Below are 21,390 nucleotides of genomic sequence, written 5' to 3'. Positions count from 1 at the left end.
TTTTTTTTTTCAAAGATTCAGCATTTTTACCTAGATTTTCACAAGAATAAAATGAAATAAACACAAGAAGACCAGGTCTGTACCTGGATGAGTACTGTACATCTTTAGGACATTCTCTTCAAATCTCTGGCCTTCAAGTTGACCTGCTCTGTCTAGGCTGCGCTGGATGCCACTGATTCTGCAAATGCTCTCCCAATCCTATAGCACACACCTAAGGCGTGACTCAGTGTCCCCAGTTCACCTCCCTAGACTGTGTTCTTTTTGAAGTCTAATGAGCATGTATTTGGGCTTTTGTTCTTTGTTTTATTCAAAACACTTGCTTCTTGTTACTAAAGACTCGTCTTTTCTCTCTTGGAGCTTTACAAGAACTGAGGTCACCACTCGCTTCTAAGCCAGACAGGAATATGACGGTGTAGCACGCCTAGTCTTCACGAGGACACTAAAAGCTATGGCACATGCTCTTGTCACATCTGTTTGGCAGAAGAGATAAGAGAAGCCAGAAGAGTTTAGACAAGAGCTCTGAATCACAGATCTGGTAAAGACCAGCCAGAATTTGAACCCAGTGGGTCTGGTATAAAATCCTGCATGCACTACTCGGATGTTCCTGCTTGTAAGACAGATTTGCACTCAGTGAATGGATGATGCATATTGCTCATCCAGAGCTGGGGCTGCAGCTCAAGGGTAGAGGAGCTACCTAGGCTAACATGTGTGAAGCCCAGGTTCTATATGCTGTGGGATGTCTTTCTGTATGCCGTGAATATGTGTTGCTCTGATTGGTTGATAAATAAAGCTGTATTGGCCTGTGGCAAGGCAGTTTCAACGCAGGTGGAAATCCAAGCAGACAGACAGGAAGAGAAAAGAGAGGCAGAAAGATGCCTTCCTGCTGTCTAGGGAGCAGCATGTAATGGCACACAGGTAAAGCCACAGAACACGTGACGACATATAGATTAACAGAAATGGGCTAAGTTTAGTAATAAGAGCTAGCTAGCAAGAAAACTGAGCCATAGGCCATGGCCATGCAATTTGTAATTGATATAAGCCTCTGTGTGTGTTTACTTGGGTCTGAGCTGCTGCAGGACCAGGTGGGACACAGGAAACTTCCGATATCTATATTCAGCATATGAAATAAATAACACTGTTTCTCTCTATCACAGTAAGCAGGACACAGTTCTTATTACAATCTAAGCTCTTCTACTTAGAAATATTTAACTTCTTAAAAATAAAAACTACCCTAAGGGCTGGAGAGATGTCTCATATTGCTCCTGCAAAGGACCTGAGTTCAGTTCCCAGCACCCATGTTGGGTGGTTCACAACCACCAGCTAATAACTACCTGTAACTCCAGCACCAATGGACCTGACACCTTCTTCTGGCCTCCAGTGGCACCTGTACACACATGCGTATGACACACATATATTTATACATATACATAATGAAAAATAAGATAAAATTTTAAATTACCTTAAAAACTGGAGGTGCGGGGAGCCTATTCCTAATCAAATAGCCTCATAAATGGTATTGAATGGGGTTTAAAAAAACAGAGGCAATTGGACCCTAGAATCTACAAGACCCACTCCATCACCCAAACCCACCAAACCCATCATCCTTTCCATGGCCAACCATCCCCCACAAAATCAGCAGCCCCGAGAGGCACAAGCACCACCTGCACCAATTGGAGGAAGAGCAGCCCACCCGTGAACAGCCCTCTCCAGCAACATCAGCAGATCCTATAGGCACAGGCACCACCCAGAACAGCTGGAAGAAAAAACCCACGGGCACAAGTAAAGCCCACACCAGCCAGAAGAGCTGGACAGTATGCTGGACCTAGGCACCCAAACCCCACAACCTCAGCAGAGACGACCCTATCGACCTGACAACCATCCTATCACTAGACCCGTTGGCCATTCAGGACAAAAGACAATAAAGGAAACAGACAGACAATAAAGGAGCAAAAGACTCATCCAACAAAGATATCACAAGAATCAACACTGTTCCTATAATTATCCCAAACCCAAATGGGTAAACAGCACTGTAAGAACACATTCAACAACATAAAGAGCAACATGGCACCACCAGAATCTAGTGGTTCTAAAACAACAAGACCTGAACATCCCAATGCAGATGAAGCAGAAGAAAACAACCTTAAAAACAATTTTATGAAGATTAAAGAGGTTCTTTAAGAGGAAATGAAAAATTCCCTCAAAGAAATCGAGGAAAAGATAAACAAAAAAATTGGAAGAAAACAATAAGTCCCTTAAAGAAAGCCAAGAAAAAACAATCAAACAGGTGAAGGAAATGGTTTAAGACTTGAAAATGAAAATTGAGACAATAAAGGAGACACAAACCGAGGGAATTCTAGACATGGGAAGAATGGGGAAACAAACAGGAACTACGGATGCAAACATAACCATCAGAATACAAGAGATGGGAAGAGAGAATCTCAGGTGTTGAAGATATGATAGAGGAAATAGATTCATCGGTCAAAGAAAATGTTACTTCCAATAAATTCTTAACACAAAACATCCAGGAAATCTGGAACACCATGAAAAGACCAAACCTAAAAATAGGGATAGAAGAAGGAGAATTCCAGTTCAAAGGTACAGAAAATATATTCAACAAAATCATAGAAGAATACTTTCCCAACCTAAAGAAGAACATGCTTAAGAAGGTACAAGAAGCTTACAGAACACCAAATAGACTGGACCCCTCCCCCCAGAAAAAGTCCCCTGGACATATAATAATCAAAACACTAAACATACAGAATAAAGAAAGAATATTAAGAGCTGCAAAGGAAAAAGGCCAAGTAAAATATAAAGGCAGACCTATCAGAATTGCACTCGACTTCTCAATGGAGACTCTGAAAGCCAGAAGGTCCTAGACAGATGTTATGCAGACACTAAGAGACCATGGATGCCAACCCAGACTATTATAACTTTCAATCACCATAGATGGAGAAAACAAGATATTCCAAGATAAAACCAGATTTAAACAATACCTATCCACAAATCCAGCCCTACAGAAAGTACTAGAAGGAAAACTCCAACCCAAGGAAGTTAGCTGCACCCACAAAATCACAGGCAACAGATAATCTCATATCAGCAAATCCCAAAGAAGGGACACACACACACACACACACACACACACACACACACACACACACACACTAACATCACCACCAACAAAACCAAAAATATCAGGAACTAACAATCATTGGTCATTAATATCCCTGAATATCAATGGACTCAATTCACCTATAAAAAGACACAGACTAACAGAATGGATATGAAAGCAGGATCCATCCTTCCGCTGCATACAAGAAACACACCTCTACTTCAAAGACAGACATTGCCAATCAAATGGACCTAAGAAACAAGCTGGTGTAACTTTCCTAATATCTAACAAAATAGACTTCAAACTAAAATTAATCAAAAAATATGGAGAAGGACATTTCATATTCATCACAGGAAAAAGATCCATAAGAAGTCTCAATTCTTAACATTTATGCCTCAAATACAAGGGCATTTCAGACCTGCCTGCCCCTTGGGGACCTGGCCAATATGCAGGCAGTACCTTGGCTGGCTAAGGGTCCTAACAACATCCTGCACTCATTGCTACATGGTGTTCCTGTGCATATGTGGAAGTCCCCTCATAAAAGGTGAGGCCCACCCACCTTCTCTCCTCGCCCCCCTCCCCCTCCCCATTCCCCCACCCACCCACATCCCGCAACAAGACAGCTCTTTCATCCCTCTCCCTTCCCCCTTCACCACTAATAAAACTTTCCACATGAGCACTATCTGCATGGCGGGTCTCTGTCTCTTACCTGCCATGAGGCACCTTGGCTTGAACCCACCAAGGTCCCTCTCCTGCCATTTTAAAACACAACATCTGGTGCTGTGAACTAGGCATGCTCTCCCGAAGTTCTGAGGCACACTGGGACCCAGGAACCACAACAGGCTCACCTTCCAGCTCACCCCATCGCTCAGCACCCCATCCACCAAGGCAACTGCGTAAGTTTCCCCTCAGCTGTTCTAAACACTTCCCTGATTCTCAACAGCGGTTGCAGTTCAGAGCTCTGGGTCAAGGCCAGTTGTGCAATCAGGCTGCCAGGTGAAGTATTGCCTCAGCCCCACAGAGACTGGCTCCCCAACTCCTGTGCCTCACTGAGGCCACACCTGCCCCACTGCCCGAGGGATGAGGAAGTGACCTTTGTCGGTCACCCCTCTGGTACTCCAACATGACAGGCTCTCCTCACCTGGCCCCAGCCCACCACCCTTGGAGCTGCAATCCTGCAGTTTCATTAGGCCCAACAGGACTTCCACGACCCCATTCCTGACGTTTTTCTATGGATGAGACCCCTTTAGAGCTCGGTTTTCATCCTTGCCTTCTGGCCTCTACCAAACCCTGGTACCTAGCGCCAAGTAACCTCTGGCTTAGCCAAGTCAAACATGACCCCCATTGAATGTGCTGACGACCCTCAGAATGGCATGGTCCTCATTCAAAGTCCTCTCTGAGTCCTGTGGGTGGCTGATACTACAGGCTGCAATAACCCTTTCCTTTTCCTTCTCTCATCCATGGGAACCGCGTCTTCCACACCCTCTCATTCCCCCTCAGAATGCCTCTTACAAAACCTCCAGCCCCTACACCTAGCACCCGACCTCAATGGCCCTAAACTTATTCACCTTGCAATCAAATTTAGCCTCGATAGTCCTTAGATAACAATCCAAATGGCCAATCAACAGCCCCCTAGATCTAAATATTTTTCAAGCCCTTTATGACTGTTAGTTATTATTATTCAGCGCTGTGTTATTCATTAAGCAGCACTGTTTATCACGGGAGAAAAGCCACGAGGCCCAACAAAACCCACTACAAGAGTTTATTAAGAAAAGGAACAGAGGGGAATGTGCTTAGGCCTGTGGAAAATTGTGCATGGAGAGAGAGGAAAAAGAGGGGGGAGGAGTCTGTGATCTGCTTTTTATGGATTACCCTGCACATATGCATATGGGCGTATGTAGCTACACCACGCACACGCATAAATTGCATGATCATGCTGTGTGCAATTACATAAATTACATAAAGCCCTGGAATGACTAAACATCTTGCCTGGCTACTAGACAGCACATGTATGATCATGTAGCTGGGGGAGTAGCCAGGAATTTCAACATTCCAGATTCTTTGTTTATTATAAAAATGGCAGGTGAACAGAACAGGGCGCCATGTACCCCAAAACTGCTTCCTGCTGACTTGGTGGGTGTCGGCTAGCTCTTGGGAGTAGGGAAGGGGATTTTGGGGGTAGCCGGACATCCTGAGGTAGTACTATCATACCCTATATGATAATAGCAATTTACTTTTTAAAGATCTATTCAGATTAACAAAAAACTAACTCAGAGATTTACACCCATGTTTTGGCCAAGTGTTCAACACCAACCTTATAGAGAATTTAAATAAATGGTGACATAGGTTTGATAAATAAGGTATTTGATAAACAAAATACATATTCTACAAGGGAGTTTCTAGTTCCCCAAGAGGATCCTTTTCTCAGAGTTGAGTCACACTCCAACTCACAAGCCCCTTTTCTTAGTCTTATGAAAGCTGCTAACACTGAAGACTGTTAGGGAACACAAGTTGATAGTCATTCATACCTAATAGACAGACAGTCCTCAAATGCTCAGAGATCTGCAGAATATGGCATTTCAAATGTTTAATGAAAAAGCTTTTCATAGCTGGGTGGCAGACCTAGACCTGGCAGCTGAAGACTGATGTTTTTGCCCTGAGACCTCTGCTCTCAATGACCATGGAGAACCCTGGGGTGGCTGTCTAGGTAGCCAGCAGGTCTCTGTCACTTTCAATCGCTAACTCAGGTAAAATTTGTCCTTCTTAGATCTCTGATGCTGTTTGATGACCAGGATTTGTCAGTTCAACAGCAGCAACCAAGACTTCAGCTGCCTTTTCAGTTCTCAATGTGAAATTCACAGGCCTCACTCTCTTAGAGCTATTACTAGATCTAGACATGGTTCATCTTGCTACCAGACTCAAAAAAAGGGTTATGACTGCTGTTAGTGATCAGGTATCTCCTGGTGAGTTAGATAAAAAGAAGGTGCTTTAAGGTTTGTTTATGTGAAGACAGGAAAGCTGTCTCACTTCTGTTCACTTACTTATCCTTTTCAGATCTGATGGTGTTTGTTGACCAGGGCACTAATAGATTTCCCAGTTAACAGATCTCTTCCTGCCCTCAGACATTAGAGAGGGTATGGAAGCCTCCCAGCCTTTTGCTATGACACCAAGATGTAAATCTGTGCCAGTTGTTTATGACACCTACAGGTCCACCCCTCCTGGAGACTCGTGCCAAGGCCAAACCTGCAGGGACCCTCCAGATATGCCAGCCCCTGTACCACCTCCGAAGATACCAACTGGGCAAGTACTGACAAGTTGATTTCACCCATGTCCTCACTCATGAAAAGTTCTGTTATCTCTTAACCCTTACTCAAGGAGCAGATGCATGAGGTCTCCAGGATGAAAGCTAACTGAATGCTTCTTCACTCACACCTCCCACTGTGTGTGACCCCAACTCCCAACTCCCCCCCACCCCTCTTCATCCCAAGTCAGCAGGAAACAGTCTTGAGAATTTGGCACCCTCATTTCCTGCTCCACTTGCCATCCATAACACCTTTTTTATAGCAATCAAAAGGGAGGGATGCTAGCATTCAGACCTGGGGACCTGGCCAATAAGCAGGCAGTACCTTGGCCAGCTCAGCGTCCTGACAATGTCATGCATTCATTGCTACATGGTCTCTCTGCACGTGCTCAAAGTCCCCTCATGAAAGGTGTCCTCTCTTCTTCTCTCCTCAGCCCCCTGCTCATTCTCTTCCCCCTTCTCTCTCCCTTCCCCTCTCTTTCTTTCCCTCTGTCTCTTCCCACAAGGCAGCTCTGCGCTCTCTTTCCCTTTCCCCTTTACCACTAACAAAACTCTCCAAGTGAGCGCTGTCTGCCTGGCTTGTCTCTGTCTCTTACCCGCTGTGGGGCACCTTGGCTCCAAACCACCAAGTTACCTCTCCCACATTTTTCAAATACAACACCCACATTTGTAAAAGCTTAAATCACACATCAAACCACACACACTAATAGTGGGTGACTTCAACACCCCACTCTCACCAATGGACAGGTCTGCCAGACAGAAACTTAACAGAGAAATAAGGGACTTAACAGATTTTTATGACTCAAATGGACTTAACAGACATCTACAGGACATTTCACTCAAACACATAAGAATATACCTTCTTCTCAGCATCTCAGAGAACTTCTCTAAAATTTACCACATACTCACTCACAAAGCAAATCTCAACAGATACAAAAAAAATTGGAATAACCCACTGTATCTTGTCAGATCACCATGGCTTAAAGTTAGAATTCAACAACAACACAAATTACAGAAAGCCTACAATCTCATGGAAACTGAATAATGTCCAACTGAATCACCAACGGGTCAAGGATAAAATAAAAAAAGAAATTAAAGACTTTCTAGAATTCAGTGAAAATGAATGCACAACATACCCCAACTTATGGAACACTATGAAATCAGTGCTAAGAGGAAAGTTCATAGCACTAAGTGCCTACATAAAAAATTTGGAGAAATCTCACACTAGTGACTTAACAGCACACCTGAAAGCTCTAGAACAAAAAGAAGCAAGCTCACCCAGAAGGAATAGAGGGCAGTAAATAATCAAACTCAGGGCTGAAATCAATAAAATAGAAACAAAGAGAACAATAATACATCCAAGAATACATAAAAAAAAATCATCCACCATGATCAAGTAAGCTTCATTCCAGAGATACAATGGTGGTTAAGCATACAAAAAAAAAAAAAATCTGTCAATGTAATCCACCATATAAACCAAACTGAATGGAAAAAAAAAAAAAAACATGAACATCTCATTAGATGCTGAAAAGGCCTCTGACAAAATCTAACACTCCTTCATGATAAAGGTCTTGGAGAGATAAGTGATACAAGGAAAATACCTAAACATAATAAAAGCAATATACAGCAAGCTGACAGACAACATCAAATTAAATGGAGAGAAACTCAAAGTGATTCCACTAAAATCAGGATCAAGACAAGGCTGTTTACTCTCCCCATATCTATTCAATATAGTACTCGTAGTTCTAGCTAAAACAATAAGGCAACAAAAGGAGATCAAGGGGATACAAATTAGAAAGGAAGAAGTCAAACTTTCCCTATTTGTAGATACATGACCCCAAAAATTCTACCAGGCAAGTCTGATGGCTGATACACACCTTCAGTAATGTGGCAGGATACAAGATTAACTCAAAAAAATCAGTAGCCCTCCTACATACAAATGATAAATGGGCTGAGAAAGAAATTAGAGAACCAACACCTTTTACAATAGATAGCCCCAAATAATATAAAATACCTTGGGGTAACTCTAATCAAACAACTGAAAGGCCTGTATGACAAGAACTTTAAGCCTTTGAAGAAACTGAAGAAGATATCAGAAAATAAAAAGATCTCCCATGCTCATGGATAGGTAGGATAAACATAGTAAAAATGGCAATCTTACCAAAAGCAATCAATGCAATCCCCATCAAAATCCCAACACTCCAAGTGGATCAAAGACCTAAACATAAATCCAGTTACACTAAACTTAATAGAAAAGAAAGTAGGAAGCACTCTTGAACGCATTGGCACCGGAGACCATTTCCTAAATAAAACACCAACAGCACAGACCCTGAGCACAACAATTAATAAATGGGACCTCTTGAAACTGAGAAGTTTTAAGACACAGTCAATAAGACAAAAAGACAGCCAACAGATTGGGAAAAGATCTTCACCAACCCCACATCTGACAGAGGATTGATCTCCACAATATATAAAGAATTCAAGAAACTAGACATCAAAGTACTGAACAGTCCAATTAAAAAATGGGCTAAAGAGCTAAACAGAGAATTCACAAAACAAGAACTACAAATGGCTGAAAGACATTTAAAGAAATGCTCAACATCTTTAATCATCAGAGAAATGCAAATCAAAATGACTCTGAGATACCACCTTACACCTGTTAGAATGGCTACGATCAAAAACACCAATGACAACCAATGTTGGAGAGGATGTGGAGCAAAGGGAACACTCCTCCACTGTTGGTGGGAAGGTAAACTTGTACAACCACTGTGGAAATCAGTATGGCGGTTTCTCAGAAAATTAGGAATCGAACTACCTCAAGATCCAGCCATCCCACTCTTGGGCATATACCCAAGGAATGCTGATTCATACCATAAAGATACATGCTCAGCTATGTTCATAGCAGCACTATTTGTAATAGCCAGAACCTGGAAACAACCTAGATGCCCATCAACGGAAGAATGGATGAAAAAAATGTGGTATATATACACAATGGAGTACTACTCAGCAGAGAAAAACAATGAAAGCATGAAATTTGCAGGCAAATGGATGGAACTAGAAAAAATCATCCTGAGTGAGGTAACCCAAACCCAGAAAGACAGTTATGGTATGTACTCACTCATAGGTGGATTCTAGATAAAAGATAAAGAACAATCAGACCACAACCCATAGAACCATAGAGGCTATATATATAGCATGGAGGTCCCTAGGATGACTGTGGCTTATAATAAATTTCAGTTTTACTCAAAAAATAAAATAAAATAAAATAAAATAAAACTTTCCAACCCCCCCCAAATCCCAACACAATTCTTCACAGACCTCAAAAGAACAATTCTCAACTTCATATGGAAAAACAAAAAACCCAGGGTAGCTAAAAGAATCCTGTACAATAAAGGAACTTCTGGAGGCATTACCATCCCTAACTTCAAGCTCTGCTATAGAGCTATAGTAATAAAAAACAGCTTGGTATTGGCATAAAAACAGACACATGGATCAATGGAATAAAATCAAAGACCCTGACATCAATCCACATCCTTACAAATGCCTGATTTTCGACAAAGAAGCCAAAATTGTACAATGGAAAAAAGAAGGCATCTTCAACAAATGGTGCTGGCATAACAGGATGTGTACATGTAGAAGAATGCAAATAGACCCATATCTATTGCCACGCACAAAACTCAAGTCCAAGTGGATCAAAGACCTCAACATAAATCCATTTACACTGAACCTAATATAAAGGAAAGTGGGAAGTAACCTTGAAGGTATTGGAAAAGGAGACCACTTCTAGAATATAACACTAGTAGCACAGACACTGAGATCAACAATTAATAAATGGGACCTCCTGAAATTGAGAAGCTTCTGTAAGGCAAAGGACATGGTCAATAAGACAAAATGGTAACCTACAGAATGGGAAAAGAGCTTCACCAACCCCACTTCTGACAGAGGGCTGATCTTCAAATATATAAAGAACTCAAGAAACTAGACATCAAAATGCCAAATAATCCAATTTTTAAAAAATAGGGTACATATCTAAACAGAGAATTCTCAACAGAAGAACTGGATGGCTGAAATACACTTAAAGAATTGTTCAAAATCTTTAGTCATCAGGGAAATGTGAATCAAAATGACTGTGAGATTTCATCTTATACCTGCCAGAATGATTAGGATCAAAAACACTGATGACAGCTTATATTGGAGAAGATATGGAGTAAGGGAAACACTCCTCCATTGTTGGGGGTATAAACTTGTACAGTCACTTTGGAAATCTATATGATGGTTTCCCAGAAAATTGGGAATCAATCTACCTCAAGACTCAGCAATACCAATTTTGGACATATACCCAAGGAATGCTCAATCATACCATAAGGACACTTGCTCTACTATGTTCATAGAAGCATTATTTGTAATAGCCAGAACCTGTAAACAACCTAGATGACGCTCAACTGAAGAATAGATAAAGAAAATGTGGTACATTTACACAATGGAGTACTACTCAGCAGTAAAAAACAGACATCATGAAATTTGCAGGCAAATGAATAGAACTAGAAAAAAATCATCCTGAGTGAGGTAATCCAGAAAGACAAACATGGTATGTATTCACTCATAAGTGGATACTGGATGTAAAGCAAAGGATAATCAGGTTACAATCCACGGCCCTAGAGAAACTAGGTAACAAGGAGGACCCTAAGAGGGACATATGGATCACCCTGGGAAAGGGAAATAGAGATCTCCTGGGTAAACTGGGGGCAGGGGTGGGTAGGTGAGTAGAGGGGAGGGGATGGGAGTTGGGAACATGAGAGATTGGGAAGGTCAAGTTGTGGGAAAGAGACAAAGGAAAGCAACAAAAGATATCTTGACAGAGGGGGCCATTATGGGGCTAGGGAGAAACCTGGTGCCAGGGAAGCTCCCAGGAATCCACAAGGATGACCCCAGCTAAGACTCCTAACAATAGTGAAGAGGGGGCCTAAAATGGCCTTCTCCCGTAATGAGAGTGGTGACTACCCTATTGTCATTCTAGAACCTTCATCCAGTAACTGATGGAAACAGATGCAGAGATGTACAGCCAAGCACTGGGCTGAGCTCTGAGAATTCAGTTGAAGAAAGGGAGGAGAAATTATATAATCAGGGGGTGGGATGGTCAAGATCATGACAGAGAAACCCACAGAGACAGCTGACCTGGGTCATGGGAGCTCATGGACTCTAGACTGACAGCTAGGGAGCCTGCATGGGACCGACCTAGGCCCTCTGCATGTGGGTAACAGTTGTGCAGCTTGGTCTGTTTGTGGGGCCCCTAGCAGTGGGACCAGGATCTGCCACTGGTGCATGAACTGGCTTTTTGGAACCTACTCCCTATGATAGGATGCCTCACTCAGCCTTGATGCAGGAGCTTGGTCCTGCCTCAACTTGATATGCCATGTTTTGTTGACTCCCATGAGAGGCCTTACACTTTCTGGAGAGTGGATGGGGGGTAGAAAGGAGGTAGGGGGAGGGAACAAGAGGAGAGGAGGGAGAGGAAACTGTGGTTGGTATGTAAGAAGAATAATATAAGTAAATTTTTAAAAAAAGAGGCAATTATTACATCTCTATCACAAATCTGAATTTTGATAAAGCACATTGTTTTCCAGACATGTGGTACCCACTTATGATTGCCAAACTCAAAAGCTGAGTCTGGAGAATCAGGAGTTTGAGGATAACCTGGACTACATAATGTAATGATCAAAATATAAAAGGTATTACATTAAATGATTCAAGAAAAGGTGGCCAGTCATGAACTCAACATGCTTATGCTTAGGGAGGGAAAAAAATGAATCTACTATCACAGATTGAGTTTGGCTTACAAATTATTTCATTGTCTTCAAATGAAAGAAAATAGCACTTGTACTTGTACACTGTCCTACAAGGCAGAAAATATCTAAATAGAATTTTCTGTTACAAAGAGCAACCATTTACATTTCTACAAAATTGTGAGATTGCCATTCAAAAGATTTTTATTACTTATTTTTTTGTTTGAATAGTAAATAAGAAAATAAGAGAAGCACTTAATATGATGTTTGTCAAAAAGAGGCCATCTCATTAAATGTAGGCTCATAGCAGAGAGATGGCTAATGAGAATGGTATTTAGGCTGCAGGTCTGGGAATCACCTTTTCTGAAAATACTTCTTGTCCTCAGAGACCAAATTTTGCCAGACCTTGCAACCAAGTTAATAACATGCCTGAAGACCATTTAACACCATATAGTCACTCTGTTTCCCTACTGTGTATTCATCCAGTTTAAGTTGAACTTGCCTTTAAGAAGGCAACGTAACCAACCTAACCATGTCTGGACTTCAGATGTACTTCGCTTTTACAACCTAAGCTAAATGCAGAGCTTTAATCTTAAACTACCTATTCTTCCATATTCCCGACCCAGAAGAGTATATGTGTGTGTGTATGTGTGTGTGTGTGTGTGTGTGTGTGTGTGTGTGTGTGTGTGTGTGTGTATGTCTGTTATGGTGATAATTTGCTAAAAGCAGACAATAAATTGAAAGTAACTTTAAAGAAAACAAGAATCCAGCATAAATGTTAGAATCATCAAGTGGGTAGGTTGATGACATCTGCCTGCAGTTCTGAGTGTTATTTGGTGTCAGTAAAGTAACATCTTCTCTTGTAAAGCTCTATTAAAATTTTCAGTGTAAAAGAATTCTTCATTCTTGTGGGAGTCCAGCTCCCATCCTTCAAATGGTTCTTCAAAAGGGTAGGAGAGAGGGATTATGAAGTATTAGACAGAAAGATAGAAAGAGACAATAAGAAAGAGAGATACAGGATAGCTTTGGGAGGGCCCTGGGTCAATACCCAGTCACCTTGAGGTTTATTCCAGAGGGCTTTTTGGATAATACCAAGGGGCAAAGCAAAAGACCTCCCCCTTTCAAGATCAAAGCACAATGTACAGCCAAGTGTAGATCTTTCAAAACACCTGGTAAACACACCTGTAGCCACATCATCCCATTATGCAGCTCTCCTGGGTAAAGCAAGCTCAGATTCTCTAACTTGGAGTAATTTGGGCCCCCACAATTCTTTTCCAATACCATATTTTTCTGTGCTATTCAATGAATACAGAGCAAAGCCCTTTGTAAGGACAGACAGACATCAGACCACAAATAACAAGACAGAAGACACAGGGTGAGAGGGGGAGAATTCAAATGTCTCTGGTAGGAATTCTAACCACAACCCCATGCCCGCGCATGCCCTGGCAAGACACCTAATCATTTCCGGGGCCGTAAGTTATTTTCTAGTAATTTTCTAATTTTCATGCAGCATGATCACGTAAGCTATGCTCATGCATGGCGTAGCCACATGGGCTCATATGTGCATGTGCATGGGTAGTTTATAAAAGGCAGATCCCATGTACCCTCCCCGTCTTGGCACATATCTTTCAAACAGGCCTGATCACATTCTTTTCTGTCCCTCCCTCCTCCTAATAAAACTCTCATAGTGGGTTTTGTTGTGCCCTATGACTTTTCCTTGCAGGGTAAAAGCACCACATAAAACCAACAGTCTCATTCTTAGTTGTGGTGGTTTGAATAAGAATGGCCCCAATAGGCTCATGTATTTGAATGCTTAGTCACCAGGGAGTGGAACTCTTTGATAAGATTATTAACGGTTAGGCGATGTGGCCTTGTTGGAGTAGGTTTGACCTTGTTAGAGGAAGTATATCACTAGGGGTGGGCGTTGAGGTTTTAAAAGCCTATGCTAGCTAGACCCGTTTCTCTCTGTGTGTCTCTGTCTCTCTCTGCTTCAAATCAGAATAGAGCCCTCAACTACTTCTCCATGTGTGCCGCCATGCTCCCCACCATGATGATAACCTCTGACACTGTAAGCAAGCCCCCAATTAAATGCTTTCTTTTATAAGAGTTGCCTTGGTCATGGAGTCTCTTCACAGCAATGGTACAGTGACTAAGACATTGGTTTATAATGCTCCAAGAGGAAGACTTTTTTTTTTAATTCTTTAATGCAACATTGACACATAAAGAATAAGTTTAAAGAATAAGGTGTTTTTTTTTAAGATATCTGTAAGAAAGACAACAATATTGATTTGAGATCCATCTATTTCCTCTCCACTCTTAAACCTAGTGACTGTTTGAATGAATGTTTCTTTATAGTATTTAATGGGTTTCAAAACACATTCTTCTAAGGTTAAATTACAACTACTTAATTTAAACGGCATTTTCAGTGAATCCTTTTATAAATCATGTGTTACTTACAGTAAGTACTTGTCCAACAGAGTATTCATTTGAGAGGACCAAGGAGGTCCCATACCAGAACGCCAGTGCATACGATGCATACACCAGTAGATAGGCAATACCTATGGAAATGTTGGCCGTGATCGCTTTCTTTATTCCAACATTTTTAGCTTCTTCTAAATTTTTATCGTACCTGGAAGAAAAACCAGAAATCATTACATGTCCTCATAAGCATGGAGGAAGTATGCTAATGTAACGAGGCAGTGAGTTGAATAGTTGGAACGCACCAGCCCTGCAGTGCATGTGTTTCCTTCTTTTCTCCATACATTGCCCCTAAGATGTACTATTATTTTATTCCTTCACTGAACAGTACACTGAGGCTTAAACCTTTTCAGGCCTTAGTAATTATAGGGCACTGGTCTCCTCCCACATTGAGTAAAGCCATTGCCTGCTTGCCAACCTTGACCAGATGTCCTCCCTATGCTAATTCCCTGCCGGGTTTCACCCTCCTGAATGCTTAAGGGAAGTTCCTTGTTTGTGTATCCTGCATATTGGGCATTAACAGCTTAGATGCAAGAATGTACAATGTTCTGTAGCGAACTTCTGCCCTCTGGGGTTCCCCCATTGTGCTGTAAGCCTGTATTTAAGGTTTCCTCCTTCTTTCAACAAACAGCATTCGGCATTTGACTGAGGCGAGTGACCCGCTGTCTTTGTCTCTGATTTTCAATCCATCCCTTGCTCGGACATGGTGAACGGGTGGTGTTAGCCCGGGCGATATTGCTACAAATGGAGGTCCCACCGAGATCCGAGAAAGAAGGGACATCTCTGATGGACACCCAAAAGGTAAGGCTGGCCAGCAATTTAAAGAAAAAAGAAAAAATAAGGGTGAATTGAAGCGGGTGCAGCTAGCTCACAGTCAGTTAACTGGACTGCAGAGCACTGAAGTTAACATAGGGCAAGACAGCTAAAGACTTTAAATAAAAAAGGAAATCTTCCCAATAGAGAAGAGGGAAGGAAAGGAAATTTCCCGTTAGAAAAGGGAGAAATTTTTAATCAAGAAAAAAGGATTTTCCTAGTAAAAAGGGGAAAAATTTTGAATCTAGGCCTAAAGATTTTTAGGGCCCTATAGAGGAAGGATGAAGGAAAGAGAAAAGTCTCTTCCCAGTGGTAATGGAAGAAGAAAAGTCTCTTTCCAATTTAAAAATTTTCAGGATAGCTGAAACTCTGAGCTCTTTCTACCTGCCAGTGCAGAGCGGCAGCATCTGAATTACAAAGAGTCGTAGAAGTTTTGTTGTCTGTCTGCTTAATTTTGGTTTAAATGTTCATTTTTCCCTCAGAGTGGGAATAATTTAATATTTAGGATCCTTTCATGGGAATGTTTTTCTGTTTTTCCTTTATGGTGGGAATAACTCATTATTAAGTAGTCCCTTCATGGGAGTAAGAGAAAGTTTAAACGTGAGTTTGTGTGTGCGGGCACGCACCCAGCACGGTGGTGAAGGCATGCGAGGCAACCCAGAGCAGCAGGTGGGCAGGTATACGCAGGCAGGAGGCATAGCTGTGAGGCTGATGAAGGGAACAGACTCATGGGTAGGCAAGCGAGCAGAGGCCAGGAGAGAGACTAGCACAACAAGTTTAAACGGGCCCAACTTCTGGTGAAAATGGTTTTGGTCAGGACATGGAATGCTAAGTTTGAATTTCCAGGGATATTAATCAGTCATTGTATAAAGGATTTTCTGTTCTTTTGATTGTCTTAATAAATGTTTGGATTTTCATGGTAGATAAATTAAAGGAACAGAATTCTATTTTGAACTAAATATTAGGTGTGCTCTTGTCTGTTGATCATTACTGAAAATTTGGCTCTGCTCTTTAAGTTACTTTCTAGAATTCTAGAAATATAACACCTGAAATGGATTGGGTTATTAGCTTATTAAATAATGTTGTTGCTAAGATGAACCCATAAAAAAATCTCTTACTGATAAAGAGGCTACAAAATTATTTTTCCATTAAATAAAATACAGGTAAATTGTTTGATCCACATTGTTAATAATTGGCTATGTGCTAATGTTACTTGAAGATTTTATAAAAATACTCCAGAGTATTGTCAAAAGTTACCTCTTCAAATCCTATAGAGATTGTATAATTGGCATATGTAAAAAAGGCCATGGAAATAGAAGCTGGTGTAGTACCTACTTTTCAGGAGTGGCTCTGTGCAACATTTATTGGCCTCCTGAAATTCATCTAGCCTCCTTTGAAGATACCTTTAAAATTTGTGAGCCTGAATGTAGCCATTATTGAGACTATTAGTTCTGCTCCTTGTATGCTGTCTATTTTTTCTTTATGGTTCTTAGTTGTTCTTTTGCAGAGCTACCAGCTTAAGTCATGCTGGGATCAAGAAAAATGGGCCTTGGTAGTTCGTGTTCCTGGAGCTGTGTCTTTGCCAGTGGACCGTGGCAGTTAGACACAGATGATGCTCACACACTCCAGAAGAGAATCTGACATCGCTGTTGCCATTGTTGCTGTTATAGCGGTGGTGGCCACTGCTGCTACTCTTTCTGGGATTGCTATTTCTTAATTGCTTACTACAGCTAGCACAGTGGAGACCCTGGCAGCAAAAGTAGCTTCCACTGTTAGTTAATCTTTCATTCTATTAGGCAGGATAATTTTTTTCTTTTTTTTTTTTGTTTTTGTTTTTTTATTTTTTAAATTACACTCATGATATTCATTAATTACACTCATGATATCAATCACATTTGTGGTATTCATAGATTACATTCACAGGGCATGATAAATTTAATTCAGTAGTTATATACATTTTAATTGGCTTTGAAATTTATAAAACTCAAGTTCCATTTGCTTTTGGGATACCATCTTATGAGGACTCCAATTTGCAGTAAGGCTTGAAGGAACGGAATGGCTCAATTGCCTTTAGCCTCCTGGCTTTGGATGGGTTAGGACTTCTGTTGCTCTTTTCTGTGTCGCACAGATTGAAAGCCCAGCGCCACTTTGAGATCTTTGGCAACAGTTTACTCTACAGCTCACATGGTTGAGCCTGTATGATAATGAGTATTCAGAGACGCGTAATGCTTGCGGGGTGCTCACCAACCTAAGACAGAGCATTTGTGTGGCCTGGGCAGGTGACTCCATGACAGGTAAGGTGACCTGCTGACATCCCACGCAACCTAAGTCAGAAGCTCATTTTTTAGTAAAAAGGGGGGGACCTGTAGGGCCCTGGCCTTCCCATTTTGAGTAAGCCATTGCCTGCTTGCCGACTTTGACCAGATGTCCTCCCTATGCTAGTTCCCTGGCGGGTTCCACCCTCCTGAATGCTTAAGGGAAGTTCCTTGTTTGTGTATCCTGCATATTGGGCATTAACAGCTTAAATGCAAGAATGTATAATGTTCTGTAGCGAACTTCTGCCCTCTGGGGTTCCCCCATTGTGCTGTAAGCCTGTATTTAAGGTTTCCTCCTCCCTCTTTCAATAAACAACATTCAGCATTCGGCATTCTGCTGAGGTGAGTGACCCACTGTCTTTGTCTCTGTTTTTTGATCCACAGCCCCTCACTTGGACATGGTGAACGGGTGGTGGTAGCACGGCGTTATCGCTACAAGTAATTGTGAAGTAATAAAAAATATCAAAAGCACATATTATTACACACACACACAGGGAAAACAGCTGGTCACACAGCTCTGCCTGTAACCCTAGCACGAAGGAAACTGAAGCAGGAGGACCGCAAGTTCAAGGCCAGCCTGTCCTGCTCGGGACGGAGGATGGGAGAAGGAGAGAGTAAGGGTAATGATGAGGAGGAGGCCGGAGGAGAAGGAAGATAAAAAGGTGGAAGAATGAAGAATTTAGAAAACGAGAAGAAAGAAGGGAATGAAGAACAAAGGAGGAGGAGGAAGAGGAAGGAGGAGGAGCACAGAGTTAAGGAACTGGGGATAGAATGATAGAATCGCAACATCAAAAAGCTATTCTAAGCTCCGGACCTGATGAAAGCTTTAAAGACAGTTTGCTCACTTGGGGGTACAGGAAGACTGAGAGCTCCAGACCAGCCAGGGCCACACAGCAAAGGGCTCTCTCTTAGAAACAAACAAGCCACACACGTTATCTTATTTCTATAGACGTGAATTTTAAAATCACTGATCTACAAAAATTAATTTGGCTTATGACCATATAGTAGGAACAGGCCAGTGAAGCTGCAGGCACCAAATGACACCACGTGACAGTTGGGGCACAGACTGGCCCGGAGGTGAGGTGACGAAGAGCCACAGGCTCCGAGGGAAGGAACCTGGATCAGGCTTACATCTCACGGAAGAGCAGAGCTATGGAGCTGCACTCTGCCAGCATGCCAGGGACACACAAGCTTAACTAAGCTACCATGCCTACTCATTCTCTTTCCTACCGGAGCAAACTGATAGAAAGGGCACCCCTGGGAGTGACCAGATTCACAACACCTCAATTAAAAATGTTGAGTCAACTCTCACCAAAGAAAGGTGATTCAGAAAAAAAAAAAAACAAAAAAAAAACTTCTGCTAACAAAGTAACTCCAGATGGACAAGTCAGAACACAAAACCAAAAACTGGATGAAAATCCAAGACAGCACACACCCTCCAAAAATTACCAATCTCATGGGAAGGGATGGCACTGACAGGGACTGATCTCAAATTCCAAACAAATAATTAAAAAATAGGACATAATCACATTCACAGACTTTAAAGAGAACATGAACACACTTGTGGAAGTCAATTCAAGATATGGAAATAGGATTCAATAATGACAGAAATACTGAAGAAAAACCAAACCAAAATGATGCTCAAAACACAAAACTCAGTAAGTCAAATCCAAAGGCAAGTGGCAAGTCTTACCAAGAGACTGGCTAATGCAGAGGATGGTCTAGCAGGACGCGAATCAAGGTAAAGTAATCATGTCATCCAGTTTCAAAGACATTGATGATTTTTTTAACTTTTTTTTTATTTTTTGAAAACATGGTAGAACACATAAAAGTCAGGACCAGAAAAGAAACTCCCCATGTCAAGTTACAGTTAAAATACAGAAAGGATGAAAAAAAAAAAAAAAAAGGGAAGTGAAAGCTGCAGGGGAAAAAAGCCAATCATATACAAAGACAGGCTAATCAGAATTACAGCTGATTTTCCCATAGAAATCTTTAAAACCAGAAGGGTTTGGAGTGATGTTGTTCAAATTCGGAAAGAACACTGCTAATAACCAAGACTATTATACTCAGAAAAACTACCTATCATCATTGAAAGAGAAACAAAATTTTCCAGAACAAAACAGTCTAAACACAAGACCAGCAAATTTGAAACTGCTGGAGAAATAAAGGGCATATACTTGAACATATGAGCCTAATTAAGGACTCTCAGAATAGGACTCACTCAGGAAGTAAATCCAACAATCAAAAATCAGCACTCCACGAAAGTCAAATGTTTCTGCATACAGAAGGAAACACGTTTGAAAGACATATAGAAGAAAAAAACTGTTAAAAACTTAATGAAACTATTCTGATTACTGAATTAAATACATTCACAATTGCGCTTAAATTTCCATTCCAAATGAGCTGGTTTCCTCCTACATGGATATTTTGAAGGGATAGACTGCTTTAGAAGTAGACGCTTTGTGATATCATATCCCACGACACACTGAAGCTTTTGCCATGTTGGGAGACTTACATGACTTGTTATCCCAGACCCCATCCCTACCCTCACTACAGGAGACTTACTCTCATCTCTCAGGTCTCATGCTAATTGAAATCTCCTCTAAGAGACATTCCTTGACCATATTTAAATGTACCCTCCTCATAATCCTCAGTACATTTCTTTTATCAAAGCATATTTTCAATGACTATGTTTGTGTGTGGAGGGGGTAGCTAGAGTTTTTCTGGTCCTGCCTGGCCAACAGTCAGGACAAATCTCTCTCCCACCAGTCCTGTAGCTTCTCAGACCCAACCGAGTAAAGACACAGAGACTTATATTGCTTACAAACTGTATGGCCACAGCAGGCTTCTTGTTATCCAGTTCTTCTATCTTAAATTAACCCATTTCTATAAATCTATACCTTGCCACGTGGCTCGTGGCTTACAGGCATCTTCACATGTTGCTTGTCATGGCGGCAGCTGGCAGTGTCTCTCTAACTCAGCCTTCTACTTCCCAGAATTCTTCTCCTCCTTGTCCTGCCTATACTTCCTCCTGCCTGGCTACTGGCCAATCAGTGATTTCTTTATTAACCAATCAGAGCAACACATTTGACATACAGAATATCCCACAGCAAGGGAGGCTATTAGTTAGGGTTTCTGTTGCTGTGAAGAGACACCATGACCACAGCAACTCTTATAAAGGAAAAACATTTAATTGGGTAGCTTACAGTTCAGAGGTTTAGTCCATTATCATCCTGCAGGAAACATGTGGCATACAGGCAGACATGGTGCTGGAAAAGGAGCTGAGAATTCTACAACTTTGATCAGCAGGCAATAGGAAGTGAACTGAGACACTGGCTTGGGCATATATGAGATCTCAAAGCCCACCTCCACAGTGACACACTTCCTCCAACAAGGCCCCACCTCCTAATAGTGTCACTCCCTTTGGGAGCCATTTTCCTTCAAACCACCACGGAGTATGTATGTGCATATGAGCAAAGATGTCCCTGGAAGCCCAAAAAGGGCATCAGGTCCCCTGGGGCTGGAGTTAAAGGTGGTTGAGCCCCATAGAAACTGAGGTCCTCCATAAGAGCAGTATGCCCTCTTAACAAC

General features: G+C 41.6%; 1 protein-coding gene across 5 annotated transcripts in view; it reads right to left on the bottom strand.

Annotated features, from left to right (window-relative positions):
• Positions 1-21,390, bottom strand: part of LOC102911743 (multidrug resistance protein 2) — a 259,280-nt gene that overhangs the window by 41,511 nt on the left and 196,379 nt on the right. For 4 of the 5 annotated variants that reach the window (XM_076566293.1, XM_006990449.4, XM_076566294.1 and 1 more), the window contains exon 9: positions 14,651-14,822. In XM_076566293.1, the coding sequence (XP_076422408.1) occupies positions 14,651-14,822 (172 nt within the window). Of the gene's footprint in view, positions 1-3,818; positions 3,936-14,650; positions 14,823-21,390 lie in introns of those variants that run through there. The other variant, XM_076566295.1, reaches the window with a different exon arrangement.

Source organism: Peromyscus maniculatus, chromosome 3, assembly GCF_049852395.1.
Source record: "Peromyscus maniculatus bairdii isolate BWxNUB_F1_BW_parent chromosome 3, HU_Pman_BW_mat_3.1, whole genome shotgun sequence".
Classification (NCBI taxonomy): domain Eukaryota; kingdom Metazoa; phylum Chordata; class Mammalia; order Rodentia; family Cricetidae; genus Peromyscus; species Peromyscus maniculatus.
Note: the sequence above shows the minus strand (reverse complement) of the source record. Positions and strands in the feature narration are given on the sequence as shown.